The 25,589-nt window shown below is 50.0% G+C and overlaps 1 protein-coding gene across 1 annotated transcript; it reads right to left on the bottom strand.

Moving 5' to 3' along the window:
* Positions 1-382: 382 nt before the first annotated feature.
* Positions 383-14,416, bottom strand: NRIP3 (nuclear receptor interacting protein 3). Its single transcript, XM_036384849.2, has 7 exons — positions 14,020-14,416; positions 7,612-7,779; positions 6,346-6,428; positions 3,796-3,935; positions 3,380-3,432; positions 3,190-3,287; positions 383-1,395 (listed from the first exon to the last, which is right to left on the bottom strand). Exons 1-7 carry the CDS (start codon positions 14,191-14,193, stop codon positions 1,383-1,385), a joined length of 729 nt encoding a protein of 242 aa, XP_036240742.1. The 5' UTR covers positions 14,194-14,416; the 3' UTR covers positions 383-1,382.
* Between the last annotated feature and the right edge of the window lie 11,173 nt (positions 14,417-25,589).

The following is a 25,589-nucleotide window of genomic DNA, read 5'->3' as shown; positions in this document are numbered from 1 at the left end:
GATTCCGAAGCGGGAATGCCGGCGGTGCTTGCGGCCGACGCGGGGCCAAAGCGCTTTTGGAAAGTCAGAGCTACCAGAGCAGCACAGCTGCATCCCTTAGGGATCCAGCTGCAGCAGGACTGGCCATCAGCAGATGCACGACATCACAAGGAGATTATTCTGAATTTTAGAGATGCCTCTTCAGCAGATGACAGCGATTCATTCCCAACAGGTTGTGAAAACATAAAAAGCTGCGTTTGTGCGAGGCCAGGCTCCCCCAGGCAATACCGTGTGGCACGGGAAGCAGCAACCCTGTGACAGTGACACCAAATGAAGGGCTTGTCCTGGCAAAAACTCCCATCTCCCCTGAGGAGGTTGCACTTAGGACCAAGAATCAAGGTTGCACTTAGGAACCCAAGCAGTTTGTAGACAGGTATAAAGAACATGGCATCTCTGGCACCAGCACTGAAGTGCAGCTGGGGTCAATAACCTGCACCAGCCGTGGCCCGGGCGCTGCAGGGGCTTCAGGCTGGGTGCTGGCTGGGCAGGGAGAGGCACAGGTCCTGCTGGCAGGGGCAGCCAAGGGCACTGCATCTCCTGCTTTCCACACACCACACTTGTGTGCTCGTTTGTTGCTTTTTGGCCTGGTGTAATGATTGATTTACTTGTCCACCCCCACAGGAAGGCAGCCAAGACTTGCCCAGAGGACCCTGCTCAGAGGGTTTCGAGCCCCAGCACTGGTACCAGCCCCACACTGGGAGATCACCCTGGGAGCCCTCCCAGACCCTGTTCCTGTGCTTCTGCCATGCCACTGCAGAGAAGCCTGTAACCCATTAATAATTCTGCAATTACTCTTTGTCATCAAGCCAGCAGTTGCATCCCTAATTACATGGCAACAATACTATGCTATCAGGATGAGCTATAATTCCTAGGTGGTATGAACATTGTTATTTTACTCTGAGTAACTTCCTGGTAATGGCCATTTGAATGTGGCAATATCAATTAAGTGAATATAAATGCTTAGCCCCTGGAAAAATCATTAATAAAAATCTCATTCTGGTAGCCTCTAATCACAGCTAAGTACAATAACTCATAGGAGGCCACTATAAAAAGTATTTTTCTCATCAGAAGAAATTCGTAAGGTTTTCTCAACTGTTTGTAATAAAGAGGACACTATATAGAAAAGTCCAGAAAATAAGCACACATTTGTTTCTCAAAACCCATAGATAAACATGACAATATCTCTAAATTACTGGCTACAAACAGGATTTCATTTAGCTCTACTCAAGCTGTAGCCTAGTATAAACATTTTCAAAGCAGCACGTTGCTGTTTCATCTGGAACAGCTGCACAGGATTTCTTTGATATCAAGCTCCTACGTGGGGATGATGTTTCAATTTCTCTTTATGCCTCCAAACTGAAACAAGAAGGAAAAGACATTTAGTAAAACAGGTGCTTTTTATGGAGAGAGAAAAAAAGAAAAAGGCAGCATAATTTGGCTTTTAAAGCAGTTCTAAGAAATAATTTATCAGTGCAGCAGTGACAGAGCCACGCTGTGTCTGTCCATCTGTGTCCCAAAGGAGGCAGGGGGCCCGGGCTGTGCTCCTGCCTGGCTCCCCTCGCTGTGTGCCCGGCGCTCCCTGGGCTCACACGCTGTCCCCAGGGCCAGCAGCTCTCCGGGACACATGCCAGGGGGTGACCTGGACACGGAGCAGGGACCCTGAGCTCTGCTCCTGACACGGACCAGCCCTTACATCCCTGCTGCCCTCCCCATGCACACAATCAGCTGAGGGAGCGGCGCTCCTTCCCCGCTCCCTCCGAGGCTCCTGGAGCCGGCAGCTCCCAGCACAGCAGGTTTGAGCTGCACGGGGCTGCAGCACATCCCAAACCCGGGGCTGCAGCACATCCCAAACCCGGGGCTGCAGGATATCCCAAAGCCGGGGGCTGCAGGACATCCCAAACCCGGGGGCTGCAGGACATCCCAAACCCGGGGCTGCAGCACATCCCAAACCCGGGGCTGCAGGACATCCCCAAACCCGGGGGCTGCAGCACATCCCAAAGCCGGGGGCTGCAGGACATCCCAAACCCGGGGCTGCAGCACATCCCAAACCCCGGGGGCTGCAGGACATCCCAAACCCCGGGGGCTGCAGCACATCCCAAACCCCGGGGGCTGCAGCACATCCCCAAACCCGGGGCTGCAGCACATCCCCAAACCCCGGGGGCTGCAGGACATCCCAAACCCGGGGCTGCAGCACATCCCAAACCCCGGGGGCTGCAGCACATCCCAAACCCCGGGGGCTGCAGCACATCCCAAACCCCGGGGGCTGCAGGATATCCCCAAACCCGGGGGCTGCAGGACATCCCAAACCCGGGGGCTGGTCGCGACAGGATGCTGACCTACATTGCCCACCGGACACACTTTCTCAAGCAGTGAGCAAAGGTTTTTTAGGTTGCTGAGCAGCCACAAGCGCTGCCTGCCAAGGCACGGAAGTGCAAACGCCCTGTCAGGCACTCGGTGCCCGCAGGTTTCGTGAGTCAGAGGCAGCAATCAGAGAAACATCTCTCATTCAGAGCACCCTGCAAGAGAGAGCCCCATGCAGGGCCTGGGAGTGGGGGTTTGCCCTGCCTGCTTGCCTGCAGAGCCAGCCACCACGGCTACACACACTTAAATATGAGCTGTACTTACAGCACATATTTATCTCTCTTTAGTGAGATAAGGCTGGAAAAATCTGGGACACCAGGAGGAGCTGGCAGGAGGGCTGCTGGGGTGATGGGGGGGAAGTGGCAACACCGTTATCTGCAGGCAGGATCTCTCTCTCAAGCATCCATGTGGGTTTGTTGGCCTTGCTTCATAAATATTTTCCAGACAAAGATTTGTGTGCGAATGCTGTCAAAGCAGCCTCAAGGAGTCTTTTTGGTGACCTCCAAAAAGTACATTTCCTAAGGCATTCCCCTGTGCCTGTCTTGTCAGACACTTGCTTTGATGCACAATGTTTACTAGGAGAAAAAAGCAGCAAAAGCTGACAAAGGCTGCTGAAAACTCGGGACTCCATTTCAAAATTTGATGAGCTGATGCAAACAATTTCTGCCGGGGCCATTGACCTCTCACTCACCTCCAGCCAAGGGTCTGGCAGCTCTGTGTGGCCCTGCCAGGGGGCACTGCCAGCAGGCTGAGAGATGCACATGCAGCTCACCTCCCCAGGCTACTTACTGCTCTCCTGCCTCAGCACTGTCAGCACCCACAAACGGGATTTCCTCCCTGTCCATCTGCCCCAGAACCAGGTGGTGCTTCTCCATGTTTATGACACACTGGAGAGAATAAATATCTTTAGGTAAGAGGGAAAACAGCAAGTTCGAGTGGTCCCAGCTCCCCCAGCAGCATCCTGCTGGAAAACTCCTACCTTCAGAGACTTCAGTGTCTGCAGCCCAAAGGAAAAGGGTTGGTCATTTTCTTCTGGAAAAAAAAAAAAAACAGGACATTTCAGATTTATACATTCAAAATGCCCTCCTGGGCTTTTTGTCAGTGACTCCATCCTTCCTTCATGGTTGCTGTGCTAAGCAAAACCCTGTTTATAAAGGGACTGACTCAGAGGAGAACAGGAGGGCACAGGAGGGCAGGCAGATGTGCCTGCAGTGGTTGCTCCATCAGCATGGCAAAGCCAAGCTTGTGAACACATCCTCCCCTTCCCCCTGGGGACCCGAACAAGAACTGACTCTATTCGAATTTTACCATCTTCCTAAAGCTCTGTTTTTCCTGCTGGGGTGGGAGGAAGCAGAGCCCAGCCCAGGGAGGAGGAGCAGAGGGTGGCGCACTCACCCACGACGAGGGCAGCGCACTCCACGGGGACCGCTCCCACCGTGAGCGACAGACACTCGATCCGCCCGATGGCTTTCACCTTGTTTGGCAAGGAAACCATCTCCTCTTCCACAGGGAGTGCTTTGAGATGCTCCTTTAACCTGTGGGCATTGAAAACACTCCTAACATCAAGTGGCCATGGCTTGGCTGTTCCAGCAAGGAGCAAGTGGTGTTTGGAGGGTGCTTACACCTGAAGTGCTCTTAGCTTGCTCATTTATCCTGCTGTTGTTGGAAAGCTGCTTCCCTGGCAGGTTCTGTGGGGGTAACCTGCAGACTGCCAGCAGACCTCAGCATGACCCACAGTGCTGCCCAAGCACAGCTCAGTGCTGCACTTTGGGTTTTACCAGAGGAATCTCTTTCCTACATTTTCCCGTGACTTGGGGAATAGAGAATTGCTTCAAATGCAGTGTGGGTGTAAGGAAGGGTCTGTTCACTCCAGCTTCCACGAGTGGAGCTGACACTGTGTCCCCATGGAATCACAGAAATGCTGAGGCTGGAGCAGACCTCTAAGGTCACCATGTCCAGCTGTGCTCCCAGATGCCACACCCACACATATTTTGAACACTTCCAGGCACGGTGATGCCACCACTTCACTGAGCAGCTTCTTCAGTGCCCTGACCACCCTTGCAGGGAAGAAATTTTTCCTGATACCCAAACTAAGCCTCACCTGGCACAACCTGAAACCATTTCCTCTGGTGCTGTCACTCATTACCTCACTTGAGCCTCCTTTTGGGGAGTTGTAGAGAGTAATAAGGCACCCCCTTTTCTCCATACCTCACATGGGATGGAGAACATGCCTCGCACCCAGGGTGGCCCAGTCCATGTTTGTTAGTTTGTTAGGTGCTGCTGCTGGCTTTGTTCTGAGGAAATGGGGACAGATCAATCACATTCAGCCCAAAGAAAACAAAAAAGGATGTCAGAGATACCTCAGGTACAGTTTCTATCTACACCCTTTGAAGTGGTCTGACAATACTAATTAAATATTTAGCTTCAGTTTCTCTTTTAAACTGAACTAGAATCTAATGGGAAGGCTGTTTGAGGTGCTGATCTCTCCCTCAGATAAAAGCCAGATCAAGTTTCAGCTGTTTGAGGTGCCTTTCTGTTGAGCCGCATTGCAGCAGTGCTTGTGTGTGTGTGTGTGTCTGTCTGTCCTGGGGGCCAGCCCCTTGAGAGGCTCCAGGACTGAGGTGGGCATTGCCCACACCATTTAACACAGGTGAGGGGTAGCAGGGAAAAGGAGCTGGATCCCCTCTGCTACTTTCTTGGAGTGTGGCCTTAAAAATCAGCAGGAGCACATCAATCAGAAGTTCATGAGTTCCTTGGCTGCCTCCTGCTCCTCCTACAGCTCCACAGGGGATTTCTCCTACTGGCAAGCTGTGAGCCTACTGCACTGCTTTCCTCAGGGTGAGGGGGAGAGAGTGACTGGCATCATGACAAAGACACAAAAAATCTTTGAAAAAGAAAGGGGGAATTGAGCCTGAGCATCAAACACACAAGTGCTGCTTCGAGGCATCAGGTGCCCTGAGACCTGGGCAGAAAAACAGGCTCTGACCTCTCTTCAGTGCTCTTGGAAGGACAGGGCTGCTGCAGCAGAGCAGTGCTGCAAGAACTGCACTGGGAGTTCTTAGCTTGTAAAAAACCATGTAAAAAGCACAGGGAGCAGAGGAACTGTCCCAGAGCAGGAAATCCCTCCAAATGCCAGCGTGTGGCCATCCTAAGCTTGCCTGAGCTGCTCCCCAGGTTGGATTAAGCACAAACACCTTCTAGTCACTAAGCACTGTTGTGCAAAGAAGTAATTAATGTTAGGAGAGAACAGGCACCATTCATTCAGGGATGTGCAGTAGCAGGGGTAATTTTCTTTTTTTTTTTTTTTTCATAATTATTGCAAGTTAGCTGCAAAAAGCAATGACTCCATGGCAATAAAGTGCCAAAACCTCCTTGATATCCTATGAGCTGCTGCCTGGTCCTGTTCCTCAGAGATGACAGAGAGTTTTGCTGCAAATGGCTGTCAGTCCCCTCTAATAATCCATAAATACATTTCCTTTTCCTTTAACCAAGAGCAATTTGTAACTGGGAGCAGCATCAGACACCCAGTTCTGAGAAGATGCATGCACACAGCTTCTTTACATGGGAAAATGTAAATACATTACTGGGCCAGCAGGCTGGGGGCATGTCCTGCCACAGGAGCCTGCAGAGCAGGGCTGGGCTGCCCTGGGGACACAGAAGGCTGGGGAAGGTTCAGCTGTTTTGTGAGGCACTGAGTGACAAGCAGGCAGTGAAAACATGCAAATGCATCCAACCCTCTGAAGGGATTCCCTCAGAGGTGAATTGGGTGGCACCCTGTTCTGTTCCACCTCCCTGCCATTTAAGATTGGGACAGGATTTGGTTGGGACAGGAGGGTCAGGGGCTCACCCAGCCCTTCCAGAATGACCATCACTGACCTGGGCAGAGCCCCAGCCCCAGGACACTGCCTGTGCTGCCCCTGCAGAACAGAAACCCAGGATAGTTACCCCAGCCTGTCCAGGCAGGCAGCTGACATGAGGTTGTGCTGTGAGCCAGTGTCCACCACGGCCTTCAGCTCCTTCCCCGCACACTGCAAGAGCAAGAGGAGATGGGAAATGATGTGAGGGATGCAAGATGAGCACCAGAGTGTCCAGGAGCTCTGGTGCCCATGAACTCTCCCATGCCAGCTCATCCCTGCCCCCTGCACTCTCAGATGCTCATGGGGTCCCAAGCCCTCCCTGGCTCATTTGTATCAGTTTCTCTGGGTCTGCACTGAAGGCACTGGAGACAGTAGCTCATGTTTGGACTCAGGTGTTGATTATTTCTTATCAGTAAAACAGTCTCACTACTGTCAGTTCAGCAGCTTTTCATTAGCACAGCACAAAATGGCCAACAATCTCTTGGTACAAGGTCTTTTAAGTCTAAACTCTCCAATTAAGAACTGACACCTGGATTATTTTTCCTTTTAACCCAATAACTGATCCCAAAGACCCCACAATGCAGACTTTTCTGCTCAATTACAAAATGCCACCCAAATCCATGAAGAAGAAGGAAGAAAAAGCATGAAGCAAAAACCCAGGACAACACCCTGTGCCCTCCATCTTGCTTCCATCCACAACATACTAAAAATCCCAAAAGCTAAATTTCTCATCTAAGTGATACACCTACACTACTCTCTATAATCTGTTTCACACTTTTGTGGATTCCAGTCTTTCTCCATGAATGAGGGTCAAAGTCAGTGCTCCCCTGGGGGTCAGGGCACCCCCACAGCAGACACAGAAATATTCCCTGTGCCCTGGGTTTCTACAGTTTGCCCCTGCAGAGAGCAGATGGGGCAGCCCCAGGCAGGAGGGAATGCTGTGGAGAGTGGGAAATAGAAATGAACACGGGGCTAAGGAAGAGAAATGTGAAATTGCCCCTGGGCAAAGAAAATAGGGATGGCACTTGAGGAAAACAAGCAGGCTGTGAACACAAGGATTTGCCATGGATAATTACACCCCAGCATTTCAGCATGCTGCCCCAGCTTAGCTATCCCCTCTGCCCTGATGTGCAAGGGAAGACACCCACCACACCAGTTCTCTCTGTGATTCCCAAGTGGGCATCTCTGCCACAGCAGCCTGGAGCTGCAGAGGGAGTGTATCCCCAGAGCTGTGACAGTCCTGTGGGAGCACAAACCTGGCTGGGAAACATGCAGAACAAGAGCACAGCCTGAGACTGTGGGAAATAAAATCTGCAGGAAAAAAAACCACAAAAGGCTGTGGAGGGACTATTACCTGGCAGCTCACCACTATGAGCTCTTCATCCTCAGTTTTCCCTGAGCTGCCCAGTTTGGCTTGGTTCAGCTTGTTGGTCTGTGGTGAGAGATCCTTTGGAGCCCAGCTGCCTCGGAACTTGGATAGGTTTGTCTCCATCAGGCGCTTCTGCAGGATGTTATGTGGTTGCTGTAAGGGAGAGCACACACAGAAGAGCAGGCTGAAGTCAGAGGAAAGCCACACAGTGTTCTGTGTCATCCAGCTGCCTGTGGTGCCCATGGGCCAGCACTGCTGGCATGGGAAGCAGGTCCTAAAGTCTCACTCTCCCTAATTCCCACACTATAGCTGTTCTTCCCAGCTAGTTCTGGCTTACCTGTCTTTGACTGAAAAGAACTTGGTTTTACAAAGGAAATAATACTTTCAAACTATCAACCTTTGAGACCTTGGAGGGATGCCTTTCTTTTACCAAACTCAAATTCAAGGTTTGATTGCATACAGGAATCCAAACAAGTCCGGCCTTTTCAAGCTGGCGTTTCAACCGCAACTGTCTTCATCTCTTCTTGAAGGGAATTCCATAGTGATGTGAAAAATTAGGATGCAACAAATCACTTTTCCAATTATATTCACCACTTTAGTATGAATAATGTCTAAAATTGCCCCCTGTGCCTCTTTCCCCTGTACTTTTATTTAGCTGCTAAATGGGACCAATCCTGAGTGCCATACCACGAGAGGAAAGGGAGAGGAAGGAAAGAGGTAAGTTCATCTGAGGCAGGTAGGTATTCTCCCAGAATTCCCAGCATTTCTTTCTTTCTCTGTTGTTTCCATTTGCTCTGGGAGAGGCATTTTGCCTCTCAAGATCTCCTCCAACCTCTTTCCCAAAAGCCTTTTTATGTTTAATGTTCATCTCAGATGGATGCACACACTCTGCTGGAGGTGAAATGACTCTGCCTGATTATCTGCTCATTTCTCTGCTCAGCTAATCTGCCCTCCCCATTAATGCCTTTCCTTCTGATTTTAATTTCTCCATGGTGAGACATTTTTTCTGGCTTATCCCTGAATTTTTGCATTGATGTTAAACATGCCTGTATGCCAGCAGAGACATCTGAACCAGAAAACCTCCTCATCCCAAAGGAATATCAGAGTCAGGGTAACTTTGAAAACCTTGGGCCGTGGCTCCCCAGGTTGGCCAGTGCCCACCTTTGTGCACAGCACGTTAAATAACACCACTTCCAGAAGTCTGATGCAACTTGGCATCCTCCTAAAATAACTGCAGCCACCTTGGCACGTCAGATCGCGCTGTGGGTGCGGCGCGGGCAGCGGAGCCGGACCAGACCGGTGGGCTGGGGCAGCTGCACAGCACCAGTGGGCACTGGCACATGGCAGCTCCTGGTGTCCCCACTTTCCACCCTCCTGCCTTCTGCTGCTTGAAATAAAATGCCATGGCCATTTGGGGCTGCAGGTGCTGTGTCTGACCAGCCCGCCCCAGAGCACATCCTGAGTCTGAGCACCAACTCCTGACGGGGAGGAATCAGCTCTGACATGGTGCTGCCTTCAGTGAGGCCAAGCAGCAGAAACCAGCATCACTTGACTGCACCAAAGGCAGGCACTGGCTGCACTGCTGCTGGGCCCTGTGTGAGGGACAAGCAGAACAGTTTGGAAGTGAGAGCTCCCTGCACGAGGCAGAAGCTGTAGGGGCAGAGTCAGCACTGTGATCACCTCCAGCCCTGTCATCACCTCCAGCACTCCTCACCAGAGCAAAAATGCAGGCCAGGGTTTTCTGACAGTGGATGGGATGTCCTTTCACCCTTTAGGTTTGACTGCAGCTCAGGAACACAGCTGGAACACTAATTATTCACATCATTTACAAACCACAAAAGGAAGGCTAGGGCAGTGTAGAAGTAAATGATGATGCTCACCCAGCTGGCAGAAGACAGCCTGCCCTCAGTGGGCACCTCCTTGTGCCCAGCCCCACCCAGGCAGCACCAAGAGAAATTCTGAATGCCATCAGCCTCTTCTCATCTGCCTGGCCTCAATCTCCACCACCTCACTGCTATTTTGACTGTCACCTACCATTTAATTCAACCCATTTTTTTAACTACAAGTTCTCCTATGGATTGTTAATCAGTAGCATATATGGGTTTTTCTCAATCCCTGGTTTTTATGAATCTTCCATGGGATCAATCACCAAAAAGAACAAATCCATCACTCAGGAGTCACAAGTTACCAGCAGAAATGGGATTGTCTTTTGTTGATGCTTGCCCTTCTGAAAACCACAGCAAATTCTTCCTCTAGGGAGACAAATATTCCTTATGTTGTGCTCCAATACAGCAATAATCTGGCAAGAGGGGGCTGAAAAGGTTCCCTGCAGCACCATCCTGTCTCAGGCTATTAATTAGTTTGCTTTAACTTGGATTTCCCTTGACTCTTGTGTGCACCAGAGTGAGGGATGTTAGTCACAGAGATGACTCAAGTGATGGATATGTACTTGGTAAATGGATAATGTGCCAGGGGACATTTGCAAATGCACATTTTTGCTGGCAAACTGCAAGCAGACCATGTCTGGGAGGGAGGGAGGAGAGGAGGAAAACCTCCTCCTGACAGCAGTGGGGAAGGCAGCTGTGTTCTCCCTCCAGCCTGGGCCTGGCAGTGTTTGAAGGAACCCAGATCACCTGGCACAATATTCCTTTGTGTTGCAAAAAACTGTTGAAAGTTTTATAAAAGTATAGAATGTTACATTTCGTTGTGTCAGCAGAAAAATAAGTTTTCCTTTTATCATTCAGCACTACGTAAACAGAAATCAGGATTTTTTTCATAAGATGGGTCCATTTCCAACCCCAAGATTTGCAAAAAGCTATGATCCCCTAAAAATGTCACAGTGAAGACCTAAAGAAGCGAGGGGAGACACCATCTACGGCTGACCTTAGTTACCACTGTCTGTCAGAAGCACAAATAATTCTGCCCAGCTTTGTTCCTCTGTGATTTGCAAGCAAGTGCATTGCTGCAGCTTGCAGTATTCATTTCCCTGGCAGGTTTCCCTCTATTTGGCTTCCAGATCTGGGGATAACAAGATCCATCAACAATTTCACTGAGGTGGAGGTGAAAGTCAGGGAAGATACCAGCTCCCCTCCTCCACAAATCCATCTCAAGAGGTTTGCCCTTTTTTCTGTACCTAGACAGTAGAGGAGGAGGGAAAAAAAGAGTTTTAATGCATCAACAGAGCTAATCCCAAGAAATAATCAATTTCTCTCTCTTCTTCCCACCCTTCACCCAAGCTCACAGGTCCCTGACAGCATCATGTGCTGTCAGCCCCTCTCCTGGGGTGCTGAGGGGGGACAGAGCTGCCCCTGTGTGCCCAGGCAGCAGCCAGCTCTCTGGGCCAGGCAGAGCACACAGCATCAGAGAGTTTGGCACTCCAGGTGAGACACACCAAACTCTGGGCATGCACAGCAGGGCACTGGGGACTCCTCAACGTGCTGCAGTCCATCCATGCTGCCCCAGCTGTGGGGAGCTGGGGCTGGGGCCAGGGGGCACCCAGGGGAGCTCTGAGAGCACGATGGAAACGGGAAATGCCTTTGTTGCTGTTTTTGTTACTATTTATAACTCTGCTGCCCAGGTTGTCAAATGATGCGGGGCTGTTCCAGACAAAGCTGCTCCAAACCGGTCTGGTGGCTCTGGGGGCAAGTGACAAGTGTCAGAGCACCAGGAGGAGCTGCAAGGGCCAGCATGGCCTGGCCAGGCTGGGAGGGGGGCTGTGGTTACCCTGTCAGGAAGCCCCATCCCAGCTAAAGACCATCTCAGGCCAGTTTTTGGGCTGCAGAAAAGAGGATAATAGAGGGAAAAGGCATCAAAACAAAGCCATTTCTGTTCTCCACATCTAGCATAACATTTGCCAAATTCAGTGTATGCTTTGCTACAGCTTGGTCTCATACTGGACAGAGGGCAGTACATAAAGGGAACAAGGAGCTGGAGTTCTGTCTGAGCCAGAGTAATTCACTGGGAATGATGAGAGCATTGAAATGGATGATCACAAGCAGCATTTATCAAACCTGCCTGTGCACAGCATCACCAGGAGAGCTGAGTGATGGCACACAGACAGGGGATGCCAGCACACCCACCCTGCTGACCTGCAGCAGCTCTGCTGTGCACAGAACCCCCACACCAGGGCCACAAGGAAGGGGATTTCTCCCCAAAACTGCAGTGCCAGCTGCCACAGTGACAGACAGGATCTGTTCTCACCACCTGTCACCATCTCTGAGGAGCTGTTCTCTCATCTCTGCTCCTGCCAAGGCTGCTGGAAAAGCCCCAGGGGAAGCCCTGCATTAATAACGCCAGGAGCCCCTGAGCGGCCACGCAGCTCCAGCACAGGAACCTGCTGCTCCATGGGCACAGGCACAACCATCCTCAGGGAGGCCATGCAAACACCTTGGGCCAAGAGCTCTGGTGCCCTGGGCCTCCTGATCATGCAGCTCAGTCCCTCTGGGCATGGGCCTCTCAATTTGGGGCCACGCCAAAGTGAAGCCCCATATTCTGGAGGGTCTCCAGTCTCAGAGATGCACAGTGTCCCACTCCTCCTGGGGACAGCCCTTGTGACATCCAGGCAGCCCCAGCAGTGGGGACACACAGTGTGGTCTCCCAGCAGTGCCCTTTCCCACCCAGGCTGTGTCAGGGGTGAGTGTGGCAGCATCACTTCACTGCAACACACCCCAGGGACGCATGTCTGAAACCACAGGATCCTCTCTGCAGCTGTGGGAACAGGCCAGGGCCAGTGCCCTCACGCTGGGGACTCCCTGCACACCCCCTGGGGCAGGAGGCTGTGGCCAAGGGAGCCCTGGCCACACGTGCCACCCCCCCATGGTGACATGGGGACAAGGGGCATTTTGCAGGGGGGGGCCCAGACCAGCTGGGGTCTCACCCCAGCCCCATGGGCATCTCACCTCTGCCACCTCACCTCCTTCTTTTTGTTCTTGGAGGGATCTGGGAGCTGTGGCCCTCCCCAGGGCTTTGGCACATCCCTGGAGAGGGCCCCCCAGGCAGATCCTCCTTGCAGGGGCTGTGGGTGCAGCAGGGATGGTGCTGCTGCACAGGAGCAGGGAGGACACCTCGAGGGACATTTCTGTGTCAAGGAGCCCCTGCTCTGCCCCTGGTGCTGGTACAAAACCTGGTCCTTGCTCTGCAGGGCAGGGGACTTCAGTGCTCAGTGCCCCTGGCTCCTGCTACCTGTTGATTCTTACCTGGGCAGAGCAGAACCCACGGCAGGGACTCAGTCCTGCTGCTCACTGAGGGTCACAGAGCCACAAAATGTCATTTAGACTCTGCTGAAAACAGTAATAAAGCCATCCCTCCCTGAAAAGCACTTCAACTCCCTGCTGGAGAGCTGCAATTCACTGGTGACCAGGAAAGCTCCTTCTGAGCCTTTCCCTGGGCAGGAGCTTCACTTCCTGCAATTGCAAAACCCTTGAGATATAAAAAAAAAATCACCTCCATGTGCACTGCAGAGAACAGCCAACTCATTCCACTTGTCTCAAGCCTAACCCAGCTGAGCAGGAAGGCTCTGTCAAAACAAAACACTAAAAATAAAAATATTTACTTTGGTTTACAATAAAACCCATATCGTGCATTGGAAAAAAAGAAAATACTGTTTTACAAGATGCAAGATATTTTCAACACTTGGGCAAAAAACCTAAATGAGCTTTCCCTGGTAGATATGTTTTCTAAATTTTACTCCTTATGTCAGAACTGTTGATGTTACATTGGGGTATCCTTTCCCAGCAGAGAATGCTGAAATGTTTGCACAGTATTTAGAAATGCTCTCCAGCCCCCAGACATGGTGAATAACACCAAGTACAGGATCACATAGATCACTGCATATGTAAATGTTTTAAACCTAAAACTATGTCTCTTTGGTTTAAGAAACCCCATATATACACTGGCCTTTATTGAAGTGTGATCTTGAGAGTTTTATATTTTGAAATACCAGTGACTATACATCACTGAATCTTTATGATTATGTGTTGTGTATACATATAGATCACAGGCCAGCATGTGTGTGTACATATGCATTGTATGAAGTCATTTTGACTTACTCTGACCCAGAGAGGAATTCCGTACTGCAAACAGAATGCCATTTTCATGCAAAAGTGAAAAAAATAATTAAAAAAAAATAAATGCCATTAACTCTGAATGCCAGGCATCTAAAAGTACTTACTAGAAGAAAACAGCTGTGGCTATAAGTACCATCAGATTTCTACTCCCTTCCATTTACATGCCATAACTACCATCATATTTCTACCCCCTTCCTTTGCATGCTACAGTCCCATTTTTCACAATCAGTTCCCACAGGCAACCAACTTCTCCTAACAGAAAAACAGCGTGAAGAGAGACACGGGCACTGCCCTAGCAGTCCTTCCAATAAACACAACAGAGCCTTACAGTATCCTTCGACGTGCCCAGCTTCTTCAGCCCGTCCAGAGGGAGGAGATCTGCAGAATCCTTGTGGATGAACTGAACCGCCTGCTTCATCCTCCTCTGCTGGCGGAGAGACGCCGCTTCCCTTATCTCCACTTCTTTCCTGCTCGGCTCTGTCAGGATGCCCGAATAAAACATCTCCGCTGCCTCTGCGAGCGGCTGGCTCGGCGGAGCTGGAAGGATGAGGAGCTGCGCGTCCCGGGAGCAGCGCTGGGGATGCGGGGATGCGGAGCAGGGATGTGGGGATGCGCGGCCCGGGAGCAGCGCTGGGGATGCGCGGCCGCCCGCGCTTTATATCCCGGGCTCGGTGACGCGGGGAGCGGGCGCAGGTAGCGCGGCAGCCGGCGGGGGGAGCGGGGCTGCTCCCGGGGATAGCACCCACGGTAACACATCCCCGCCCTCCGTCCCTCCCCGGCGCCAGGGCGCGGCTCCCGGAGCACCGGGCGGTGAGAGCTCCCAGCGCCCCGGGCTGGGCGGATGCAGCCCCGCGGCCACCGTGGCGAGGGTTGGTACCTTGTGCCCGGGGTGGCCCTGGTCTCGTCACAGCATGGCCAGCAGCAGTCTGGATCATCACTGTCCTCTCAAGCACCCAGGAAAACTGTCTCAAAAGATGTCCCAGCCAAACTGGGGCACCTTAAATGTGGTTTTACACAGGCTTTCTGTAGCCATCAAACGTCCGGGTACAGCACAATGTGGCTGATCACCAGCACCCACACCACTGATTGTTAATCAGAGCAAAACTTGGCAAAGCAGCTATGGTTTTGCAGCTTTTGTGCTGCTTGCCTAATGACCCAGCTGTTCCTGGAGCCAGTCTTGCTGTAGTTACTTAGCTCTGGTCCCAGACAAAGCTGGCAGATGTGTTAGAGGATGCTGGCATTACCTTGGCTCACTAGAGGTGTCCTTTAGAGGTGCCCATTCTTCATGGGCAGCTCTAGGCTTCCAAGAAGCAAAATCCTTTTTCCTGGGGCTGGCCTGTCCTTTAACTTGTTTTATTTAAGGATGAACAAAGTTCTCAGTCCTCTTTCCATTACAGTGTACAATACAAACTAATACACATTAACAAACTTAATAGAGTCTCATACTATAGAGACTGATTAATGTAACAGTTACAGAAGGTTATTTTCTTATCAGGATTCATAGCACACTTGGGTTTCATTCCCTGCAACAGCAGGTGAGGGCAGCAGGTGCTTCCCTGAACTTTCTGCTTTCCAAGTCATTTGTTGCATGGACTAGGTGCAGAAAAAATGCAGCTCAGCCTCAGAGAGACAGTACAGATCTGTAAACACTCCCCATGGGCTTGGTTCTTGTTAAACTGAGAGAGACTTTTGATGTGCCAGGCAAAGCACAAGAAAACCAGAGCTTAGCCCAGGATTTATGCCAAGCCAGACTTGTAGGACACTTCCAGAGCTGGGACACTGATTGTCCTTGGCTCTGCCCCACCAACAGAGCCTGGGCTCACACTTTCTGCTCACCAAGGCACCACTGGCACCCTGCAGCTCCTGCTCCTGGCCTGAGGAGTGGGGCTGGCACAGAGTGGGCAATGATGATGCCAGAACAGCAACCCCCTTTAAGTGGGTAAACTCACACATCTGAGTTCTGCAGCCAGGACAGTCCATGGGTGTTCAGCCCCTTCTCGTGTGACCTGGGACAGAGGAGGGAAAAAAACCAGCTGATGAGTCTGAACACCATAAAACCCGAGCACATTATTGCACAGCCTGACAGAAAGGCCACAGCACATGAGCCAGCCCAGCTCAGTGAATGTGGCAGCCTGCAGAAGGGTAACAGGGCTGACAGTCTGCAGGGGAATAGAATTTGTATTCCCTATGCTGACTCAGCTCATTACACGACAGGACCATTGCTCCACTCCGGCACACAGGGCCAGGAGGATAAAAGCACCTTATTTTTCACCTTGGGAGCCATTTGGCACTTTTCCAGCTGATTAAATAAAGATATACAACTGCATCCACGCTCTCCTGAAGGCAAGGAGGAAGCAAAAGGGCTGCTGACACTGAAACCAGGAGGCAATTTTTAGTATAAAAGCTTCATGGAGTAGCAGCACTCTGCCCAATGTATTAACAAATGCCCAGTCAGCTCTGGCTTATTTCACAAAGGGTAAAGCTGCAAGCACAGGTGGGGCATGAAAAGCCCCCTCACAGGCTGCAGCCTGTGTTTCCATCAGCACACAAGCATTTGGTCTGAGCCCTGCAATTTCACTTCCTCTGTCTGTTACAAACTCACTTTGTGCCAACAGCTCCGAGGAAAATCTGCTCAATGCTCAGGAGTAACAAACGAGATAAAAGCCTAATTCCTCTCTTGGTTTTTAATCCTGAGAAAGAGGGAAGGGGAAGAAGCAGTAAATCATCTGCTCAAATGGTGCAGGATCCACACTGAAGGAGGAGCTCAGTTTGGACAGCTCAGGGGTTAAGCTGGTTAAGTGGTAAAATCATTTGTTTGCACAGATTAGCTGGTGGTATTTCTCCCCCTTCCTATACAATGTATCTAAATAGGGGCACATTTCAGAAGAATTCCCATCCCCTCACTGGAGACAAGCCTGTGTGTGACCACTGTCCCTTACTCAAGAAAAGCTCCAAGGGCCAAACCCACTTTTCTTGCTCTTTCCTGCCTCCCAGTGAAGGGGAGAGCAGCAAAGCAGCAGCAGGCAATGCAGGAACTGGGTCGGTCCTTTTTTTTTCCCTCCTTTTCTTTGATTTCTCATCTTTCCCTAAAAAGAAGTGATTTGTTAGTAGTTGCCACATCCTGAAGAAATGCAGAGATGCCCCAGAAAACTCTGAAGAAAGGAGAGAGTGGTATAATTTAATAGAAACAGAAGTAGGCAGTAGGTCTGAAAGGAATAATTAACTCAGCACAAAGAAAAAATTTTAGAGAATTCATTTCCAGAGAAAAGACCGTGAAGAGCTTAAGAAAATGAAATCACAATAATTGATGTATTAAAATAAGATCTTTGTCCATCAGTGCATTAGTAGGGGTCAGTTCTAGCATAGTCAGGAAAATAACTGGAATAATTTAGAGACTACGAACCAGTCCTTTCTAAAAACGTTGGATACAAAAATCCAGAAGGATTTACTGAGCTACTTAATTATAATTTGTAGCTAGACAAAGACTATGGCTAGAGCTGGAGAAATCCTCTAACATACAAAGGTAGAGTCAGGTTGAGGCTCCTGAGAAATGTAGCCCATTTTGTCCAGTGGCTTCACACTCACCCCCTGTGTTTCCAGTGCTGACCAAGGCAAAGGACCTCCTGGGCTGGGATCTGGGCCCCATCACAGGCATTCCATGGACACAGCTATTCCCAGGGCATCTCTCTGTGTTTATCCTAGGTGCAGCCCCAGCCTCCTGCCCGAGTGTGCTCTGTGCAGGGCCTGAGCTGGTGGCATCAAGCACAAAGCAGAGGCACAGGTGACACTGGGGGAGGAATCAGACACTGCACAGCTTCCCCCAGGAGACTGAAGTGAATTTACCTGTCTGGTTCTCTTCATACACAGAGGCAGCAGGTGAATGAGAGTTTCAGCAACACAAAAGCTGCACATGTCAAAACAAGAGATTAAAATGGCAAGTCTTGCAAGAGCTCCCTTACCTTTATTTTCCCTTCTTTAAAGAGGCTGAAACATGAAAAGGGTTGGCTTCCTTCAAAACAGGAGGAAATGGTGCACACAGGGCAGGTGATTTTCTCCCCAGTATGCACCCACACCAACCTCTGTTTATTATGTGCAACAGCAAAATTATTTCAGTGTAAAATTTTCAAAATTATTAATTTGAAGAAACATTAATAGATGCTAGTTCTCACCCTCCCAGATGTATGTTAGAGTAGAACTGCAAATATTTATTTTGAAGTAGTCTACACATATATTCAAAGTGCCAGCCATAACTACATCACTCAGACTTCCCAGACCTCAGGGGATTTCATTTCTCCTGCCCTGCAAAAGGCAGCTTGTGTGCTGAAGGCTTCCTCTGCTGCTGGGGCATTCCAAGCCATAAATTTTACATTCAGGTCATTAAATATATAGGAGGGATCTTGTTAAGGCTAAACCAGGGCGAGTCACTTCACACTACACAAACACCGTTTTCTCACTCCTCTCTAAACTTTCCAGAAGCCTGACATCTGGAGACCGAGGAGGAGCAAGGCAGGACACGCAGGAACGCCTCTGCTGCTCGGGATTTCTCAGCTCTGAAAGCCAGGAGGAAGAAAGAGGGCGCTGCTCTTCTTCCCATCAGCTTCTCTGTCGGTCCAGCAGGAGCTGCTAAGAAATAACCTGAGCCTGCTGCTCTGGAAGAGCAGGGGCTGCCAGGCTGAGATCCTGGCTCTCAGGGGTAGGAGAGGGCAGGGAGACACAGGAGACACAGGCTCAGCGCTGGCTTCTGCTGTGAAAGAGATCACACGCGGGATCAAGCAGTGGGGCTGGGGTTTCCTGGCCCATCCTAGAGCCAAGAATGCTGGTGTGGGATTGCTGCAGTCAGTGTCGCTCCCCAGACCCGGCTCAGAGCTCCTGGACAAAGCAGAGCTTGACAACGAGCTGTACAAGCCAGAGGTGGTGCCCAGCCATCTGAACAGCATCCACCCCACAGGCAGAATCCTGCTGAGCCTGCCCCGTTCTCTCCTTGAAACAGCTCCCAGCTGTCCCTAACAAAGGGAATACGGGCTCCCCCCACCAGGGGAGCTGCAGGATGCTTTCACTGTCATGAGCCACTGGACTAATGCCACCTAACCAGAGACATGCAGGAACAAGAACAGCACCCAGTTTTCTCCAGCAGAGATGTGCCATTGTTTTCACCCATATTTTCCTTGTCCCTGTTGTCACCTTATTGCAGGGGTTCCATACTGTTGTCACCTTATCACAAAGGTTCCATACCTTCTGGGTGTTCCTCGTGGGCAGCTCCTCAGAGCACTGACTCTTTCCTCTTCACAAAGCAGCCAACTGACTCCAGTTCCCCTCTCACCCAGCCATCCACTCTCTTATAGCATCTTCTTCTCATTGGTCACAGCTGTGGCCTGGTAAAGTCAGGCCTGTTCCTAAGCTTTGATAATTGGCCCTGCTGCAACTCCTTAGGGCTAAGATTACTTTCTACACTATCTTTATTTTCCTATATTCTATCCCCCTACATGTCCCATTAGTAATTTTTGCCCTTCCTTCTGCCTAAGGGACAAAGGCTGTGCACAGCACTCAGGACAAAGCCCAGCCATGCTAGCAGCCAGTGATTTCTGGATACAAAGGAGTCCAGTCTTGGTCTAAATGCTCCAATACAACAATCCCTTTCTATTCACCAACTCAAGCACCTGCTTAAATGATTTTGTGAATATGAAAATTTCTCTTTCCTTACAAAATTTCTCCATCCCAGCATGGTGAAAAGTCACTCCTTAGGACATAAAATATCACACCAAATCATGTGCAGTAGGTATACATTGCCCTAGGACACTTGGGACATCTGTGTTTGCTTTTACATCTCTGTGGCTAATCAATCATAAGGCAGCTGGCCAAATTTTTCCTTGAGTCAACACCCTGAGCATTAGTGGAGATACAGTGAGGATGCATGGTGCCCTCAATGACATCTGTGCTTAGCTGCCTTCATGGCAGTAGTTCCCTAACCCAGTCCTAAGAAGTTTTAAACAATTACCCCTTGATTGTTGCAAGCATGGAACACCGGTTATCACTTTCTCCCTTTTACTTTCTCCTCAAACCAATAAATTATTCTCAGAAACAGCTGATGCCATGAGCAGATGCCCAAAATGGACCAGGAGAAGAACACATGACAATCATTTTTCCACTGGGATCCTGTTAGCCCAGGTGCTCATATCCAAAGTTTTCTCTTCCATAACCCTGTGTCTCCATCAATGTGAAATTCACACTGGCTTTGGGATAAAAGATGGAAGCTGTGGAGTGTGTGAGGCCACAGACTCAGTGCTCTGCCCTCTCCACACACCAACAGGACTGAAGCAACTGCAGAAACCCGACTTGGGAGTGAGAGCAAACCAAGGCAGTCTGAGCAGGAGCAAGGTCAGGACAGTCCAGCAGCTTGCACAGCAGAAAGGTTGTTCTACATCTCCTGCTCTGGGTGACAAGTTTAGGGCTGGCACGGGGATCTGGAAGCTCCCTGCCACAGGGGGGAACTCTTAGTCCTGCAAGGAACTATGCAAACTCTTTTAAAGCCTTCTGCTTTTTCTGGCTTTCTATCCAGAGAAGTTCCCTCTGGCCAAGTATAAATCTGCTGCAGAGGCATTTCTCGTTCCAGATGCTTTGGAGTGGTATGATTCCTAAACAGCAGCACTTGGGGAGAGGGAGGGGAACTCCTCAAACAAACTCTGTGGAATCTACCTCATGGAGAAGAGCAAATCTCAGAACATAATTTAAAACCTTGCAAAAATAAGATCACTCTGCCTCTGGAACAGGATGAATTCAGGTCAGCTCTGAAACAGAGCTGCCTTTTGAAGGGTTCCTCTATGGCTTACCCAGTTTACCAGGTGATTGTGACAAAAATAACAAACTCCAGAGATGCAGCAAGCAAGTGAGCTGAACAAAACTGGAATTTCCCAGCTCTTTTGCAAAAGCCCCAAGAACAGGTGCTTATTTCAACTCATGCCAATGTGGGATTCACTAAGGAACAACATTCTTACTATGCTCTTTAAAAGACTGACTGTGAACCTTTCCTGCCACTACCAGTTAAAGGAGTATTCATAGAAGGGTTTCGTTTGACAAATATTTCCACCTTCTGATGGAGCTTGGATCTAGGACAGCTTTGCACCTTTCCTGCAGAGGAGAAGAGAAGGGGGCAGCTTGTTTTGTGTATTGAGTCTGAAATTTATCTGGTTTCACAACAGACTAATATTCAATGAACTCAGGGTTTGAATGCTATAAGTTAAAGATACATAAATTTTGGAATTTTAAATATTCAAATCCTAAATTCATGGAAAGCATCAAAATACCTTTCTTTTGGAACTTTGAGATAAATGCAAATCTGAAGCCAAGATATTTACAGCACCCATTTAAGATAAAAATATTATTTACATCAGCATCAGAGGGAGGGTCACCAGAGTGTTAGTCAAACACAGGATCTCTCACCTCTGTGGAGCCCTTGTGTTTATTTTATGAAGTCAGGACTCCAGGGCTCTCAAGCATAAGCGAGCTCTCGTTGTACCCTCCTGCCACAGCCCATGCAGAGCTGCAGCAGCTCCTGCCAGCCAAGAGTCAGCCAGAAATGTTACTGGATACTCAGGGCTAATATTTGCTCACCTACAAAATCATCAACAGGGCTTCAATGTGCCTCTCCTAACACAGAGGTTGTGTTTGCCATGTTGTGATTTGGGTGAATGCCTCCACCTCCAAGCCTAGGCAGCTGAGGGACACTGGAGCTCACAGCGTGCCCCAAAGGGAAGGCAGCTGCCCCAGGGGAGCAGGAGCACGAGCACTGTGGGCAGGAATGATGAGGCACACAGCACCTGGGGGTGTTTCTGCCCTGCCTGGGGATCTTTTACTGCAGGATCATCTGTCCAGCCATCGGCAAGGGTCAAACTGTGACCAAGCTGAGCAACCAAACGATGGAGGGAATCAGTAGCTGACGACTGCACACACAATTTCATTTGCAAAGACAAATGTTCAAAGTCCATTATTGACACCTGTAAGGACTGAGTCACCTGAGTGATGGGGCCAGGCAGAGGGCCAGAATCACTCACTGTTCTCAAAGCAAATAGCAGCAACTGAAGTTACACATTCATGGCCCATTTCCTCCAGCTTCCTTTGAGGTTTGCTCTGCCTGGAAATCAACAACTTTCAACCCACACATTTCCTCACCAGTAATTTGGGAGAGACGGGAGGGCTCCTCTCACTCCAGCCTGAGGTGGCAGCAATACCTGGCCCAGCAGCACCATATCTGCATTTTGTAAAAACAGATTAACTCAAATACAAGGTCATTTACGAATCACTCCATCCCCTCCAAAACAAGGGACCAGAGGCAGTGGTGAGACCCAAGAGCTGCCAGGTACTGAAGCCCCAGTTTCAGCCCCCCCTCCGGTGCTTGCCAGCAGGGATTGCAGCAGGATCTGCCTTTGCTGGGGCCACACGCTGCCCTTCTGCTGCCCTCTCGTGGGAATCCCTGCGGATGGAGCCCGGGCACAGTCCCGCTGCCAGGGCACAGCACGCAGGGAGCTGCACCGACCAGCACAGCCTCCCTGCCCAGCTCCCCAAACCCCCAAAGCCAGCACAGCCTCCCTGCCCAGCTCCCCAAACCAGCACAGCCTCCCTGCCCAGCTCCCCAAACCCCCCAAACCAGCACAGCCTCCCTGCCCAGCTCCCCAAAACCAGCACAGCCTCCCTGCCCAGCTCCCCAAACCCCCAAAACCAGCACAGCCTCCCTGCCCAGCTCCCCAAACCCTCCAAAACCAGCACAGCCTCCCTGCTCAGCTCCCCAAACCCTCCAAAACCAGCACAGCCTCCCTGCCCCAGCTCCCCAAACCAGCACAGCCTCCCTGCCCAGCTCCCCAAACCCCCAAACCCAGCACAGCCTCCCTGCCCAGCTCCCCAAACCAGCACAGCCTCCCTGCCCAGCTCCCCAAACCCTCCAAAACCAGCACAGCCTCCCTGCCCCAGCTCCCCAAACCCTCCAAAACCTCTTTATCTGAGCCCCTCCCCAATATCCCAGGCAAGAAGAGACCCTGAGAGGTGTCTGAGGGAGGGATCAGTCTCCAGCATCTCACAAGAAGTTATGCCAGAGCATCCCTAAGCCAGACTGCTTTGACTTCTCCAGCCCTGCACAAGGAAACATCCTGCTGGGGCAGATGGGCCTTTTTTATCCACTCCATGGCCAAATGGTCACACTGGACTTGTGTCCTGCCCAGGGCTGGGACAGGCATCTGTGCTGTGTTTGTTCCAGCACTGCTGCATCCCTCTCACACCACGGGCACTGCCTGCAGGGCTTTCTGCACAGCCCAGGGGGAGACAGCAATGCCTGCAGTGTTGAGCACTCCGTTCCTAGAGCTAAGCTTCCTTCTCCCACTGAATGAAGGTGCTGTTCTCAGCGTGGATGAGCCTTTTCAGGGTTTTATTTTTGTAAGTTTGCTGAGAGAATTAGCACCTACGGGAGCCAGGGCACAATAGCTGTGCTATGTAAGCCAGACAGGCCCCCTGAGCACTTTTCTGTCCTCCTGGTTTTAATAACTGATCTCAGCTTTTCCACACAGCCCCTCAGAGCAGCACTACAGCAGGAACAGCAAATTGGGGCCACCCAAAATCCATGAGCAGTGCTGTGTCACATACAGGCTCGTTCACTGGACACAGAGATCCTGAACTCCCACTTTTCTGGTGTTGGGCAAGATGAAACAGGAAAGCCTTATAAATATGATTGTCTGGCAAAAGATTTAGAGAATATAGAAACTATAAGTGAGATTGAAATGAAAGCAAGCTTTGAGATACCTCAGTTACAGAACCACTGGAAAACAATGGTGTGGCCAGCTGAAGGTAATCCCCTATTGATGAGACAATACCCTCTGCTTGCAGGCAGGCCCAAGGGTCAGAGCTGACCCCACTAGCTTGGCAGAAGGGGCCCAAAGAGGAGTTTTTAGGGTTTAAAATGTAGCACAGTATGGTAATGTAATGATTCTTATAGGCTGGATGTAAATGCTATAAAATTTGTATCTTGTACTAGGTTGGTTAGTGAGAATTAGAATATTCATCACAGAAGAAGATTTATTGTACTGTAACGGGAACCTCGCTCTCTTACTCTCTCTCTCTCTCTTACCCTCTCATCCTCCCTACCCCTCTCTTCTCTCAGTCCTGCTCTGAGCTGTGGCTGGCAGCTCCCAGCAGGGCCCTGCACCCAGGCCCTTTGCAATAAACCCCAAATTCCACGCCCTGGCTTCAGAGATCTCTCGTGTCCGTCCGTCCCGACCGTCTGTCCTACCCCCTGACGCTCCTACATCTGGAATGCTTCCTCAATTTCCACTTTAAACCTCACAAAAATCACCATCCCCTCCTTTGCCCTAAGCTGCTTTCTGTGGCTGGGTTTTGCTCTGGGCAGCACCTCCAGGAGCCAGGTGAGCTGGCATTTTGCAGCAGGTGACAGCTGCCACTCTTGTATTTGACCGAGGCACAGAGGATGAGGAGCCTTCCTCCTGTCAGGCATAAATTTGTCCAGCACAGGAGTGTTTCATGGCTGCTTGCAGCGTGCATAGCAGGCAAAACCTGAACTAAGAACTACTAAACAACAAATTGCACCTCAAGTGACTACTTCAGAATATTTCAGCTTCCAAAGTAACTTCTTCTCTCCTTAAAACTATGATCCCTTGATTTGCTGATCCCCAGAATCATCACAAAACTGAGATTTCATGGCATATTATTTGTGAGCATACATTGCCTACTGAATAAATTCCCCAATGGAAAATAAAAGGGCTTGGATTGCATCAGATCAAGTTTAGCAGCTAGATAGTGTGAGGGAGTTTCCTTTATGAATTCTGCATTTATGCACATCTCCAATAAGAAAAAAAGATTTCAAGGTCTTCTTTTCTGACCTGTTTTTTCCTCACTGCGTACTAAACAGGCTTTGCTTCATGGAATTCAAAAAACTTACTCTTCAAAATGTGCTTAATCAGACAAAAAGCTGTAGTACCCCATATATTTAAACACAGAAGGATACTACTTTTTTTTTCTTTTTTTAACACCTACAATGATTTAATAAGAGCAGCATAAGAATGTCATATATAATTTACTCTGACTTGGAGAAAAATGAGATGAACTTACCTCCTGAGTGGCACATGTCCCTCGAGCTCTGTGACTCCTGCTGTCCCCACAGGTGCTCCTGGCTGTTCCCTACACCCCAGCAGAACATGTGCTGTGCAAAGCAGACTTCCACAAGGGACAGTGAAAACCTGCCTGTGAGCAAAAGATTTGTTCAAAATAAGTGGGCAGCAGCAAGAGGTGCTGTGGGATGGGTTGGCTCCAGGGATGCCCAGAAACAACCCCAAGTTGGGCTCAAGTTCCTGAAGAAGCCCTTGTTTGTCCCCTCCAGCACGGTTTGGGTGCAGCAGCATCCAAAGGAGGGGTGGAAGAGAGTTGACATTTTTGTTGTGACAGGTTTTGCAGTCCACACCTATTTCATTTACAGGATGCCATCTATATGCATGAGAGGAAAAGCATTTGCATTTAAGCTTGTTTAATTCAGAAATATTTGTGGGCCACCATTCTTTGCAGCATTCTGTTCCAAAGGATTATCATGATGCTGCTCTTTCCTGCTCACCCACACCAGACCTCCTCTGGTTCCTTGGATTTAAATAAGCTTCAAGCCTTGCTCTCCATGTTCCCCTATTCATTATTGCTGTTATGTGAACACCCAAAGGTCCCAGTCAGAATTTCAGGAGTTCCCAGGACAGCTCATACTGACATTCCCTGTCCCAGGGGGTATCTGAGCACTCGTGTCCATCACTGCATCCAGCACTGGCAGCACTCACAGAACCAGGGAGAATATTTAAACAACACAGTTTTCTGTGTGATCAGCCTGTAGCCACCACCACACTCTTCCAGGACCTCTGTACT

The sequence above is a fragment of the Molothrus ater genome, chromosome 6 (assembly GCF_012460135.2).
Source record: "Molothrus ater isolate BHLD 08-10-18 breed brown headed cowbird chromosome 6, BPBGC_Mater_1.1, whole genome shotgun sequence".
NCBI classification, from domain to species: domain Eukaryota; kingdom Metazoa; phylum Chordata; class Aves; order Passeriformes; family Icteridae; genus Molothrus; species Molothrus ater.
Note: the sequence above shows the minus strand (reverse complement) of the source record. Positions and strands in the feature narration are given on the sequence as shown.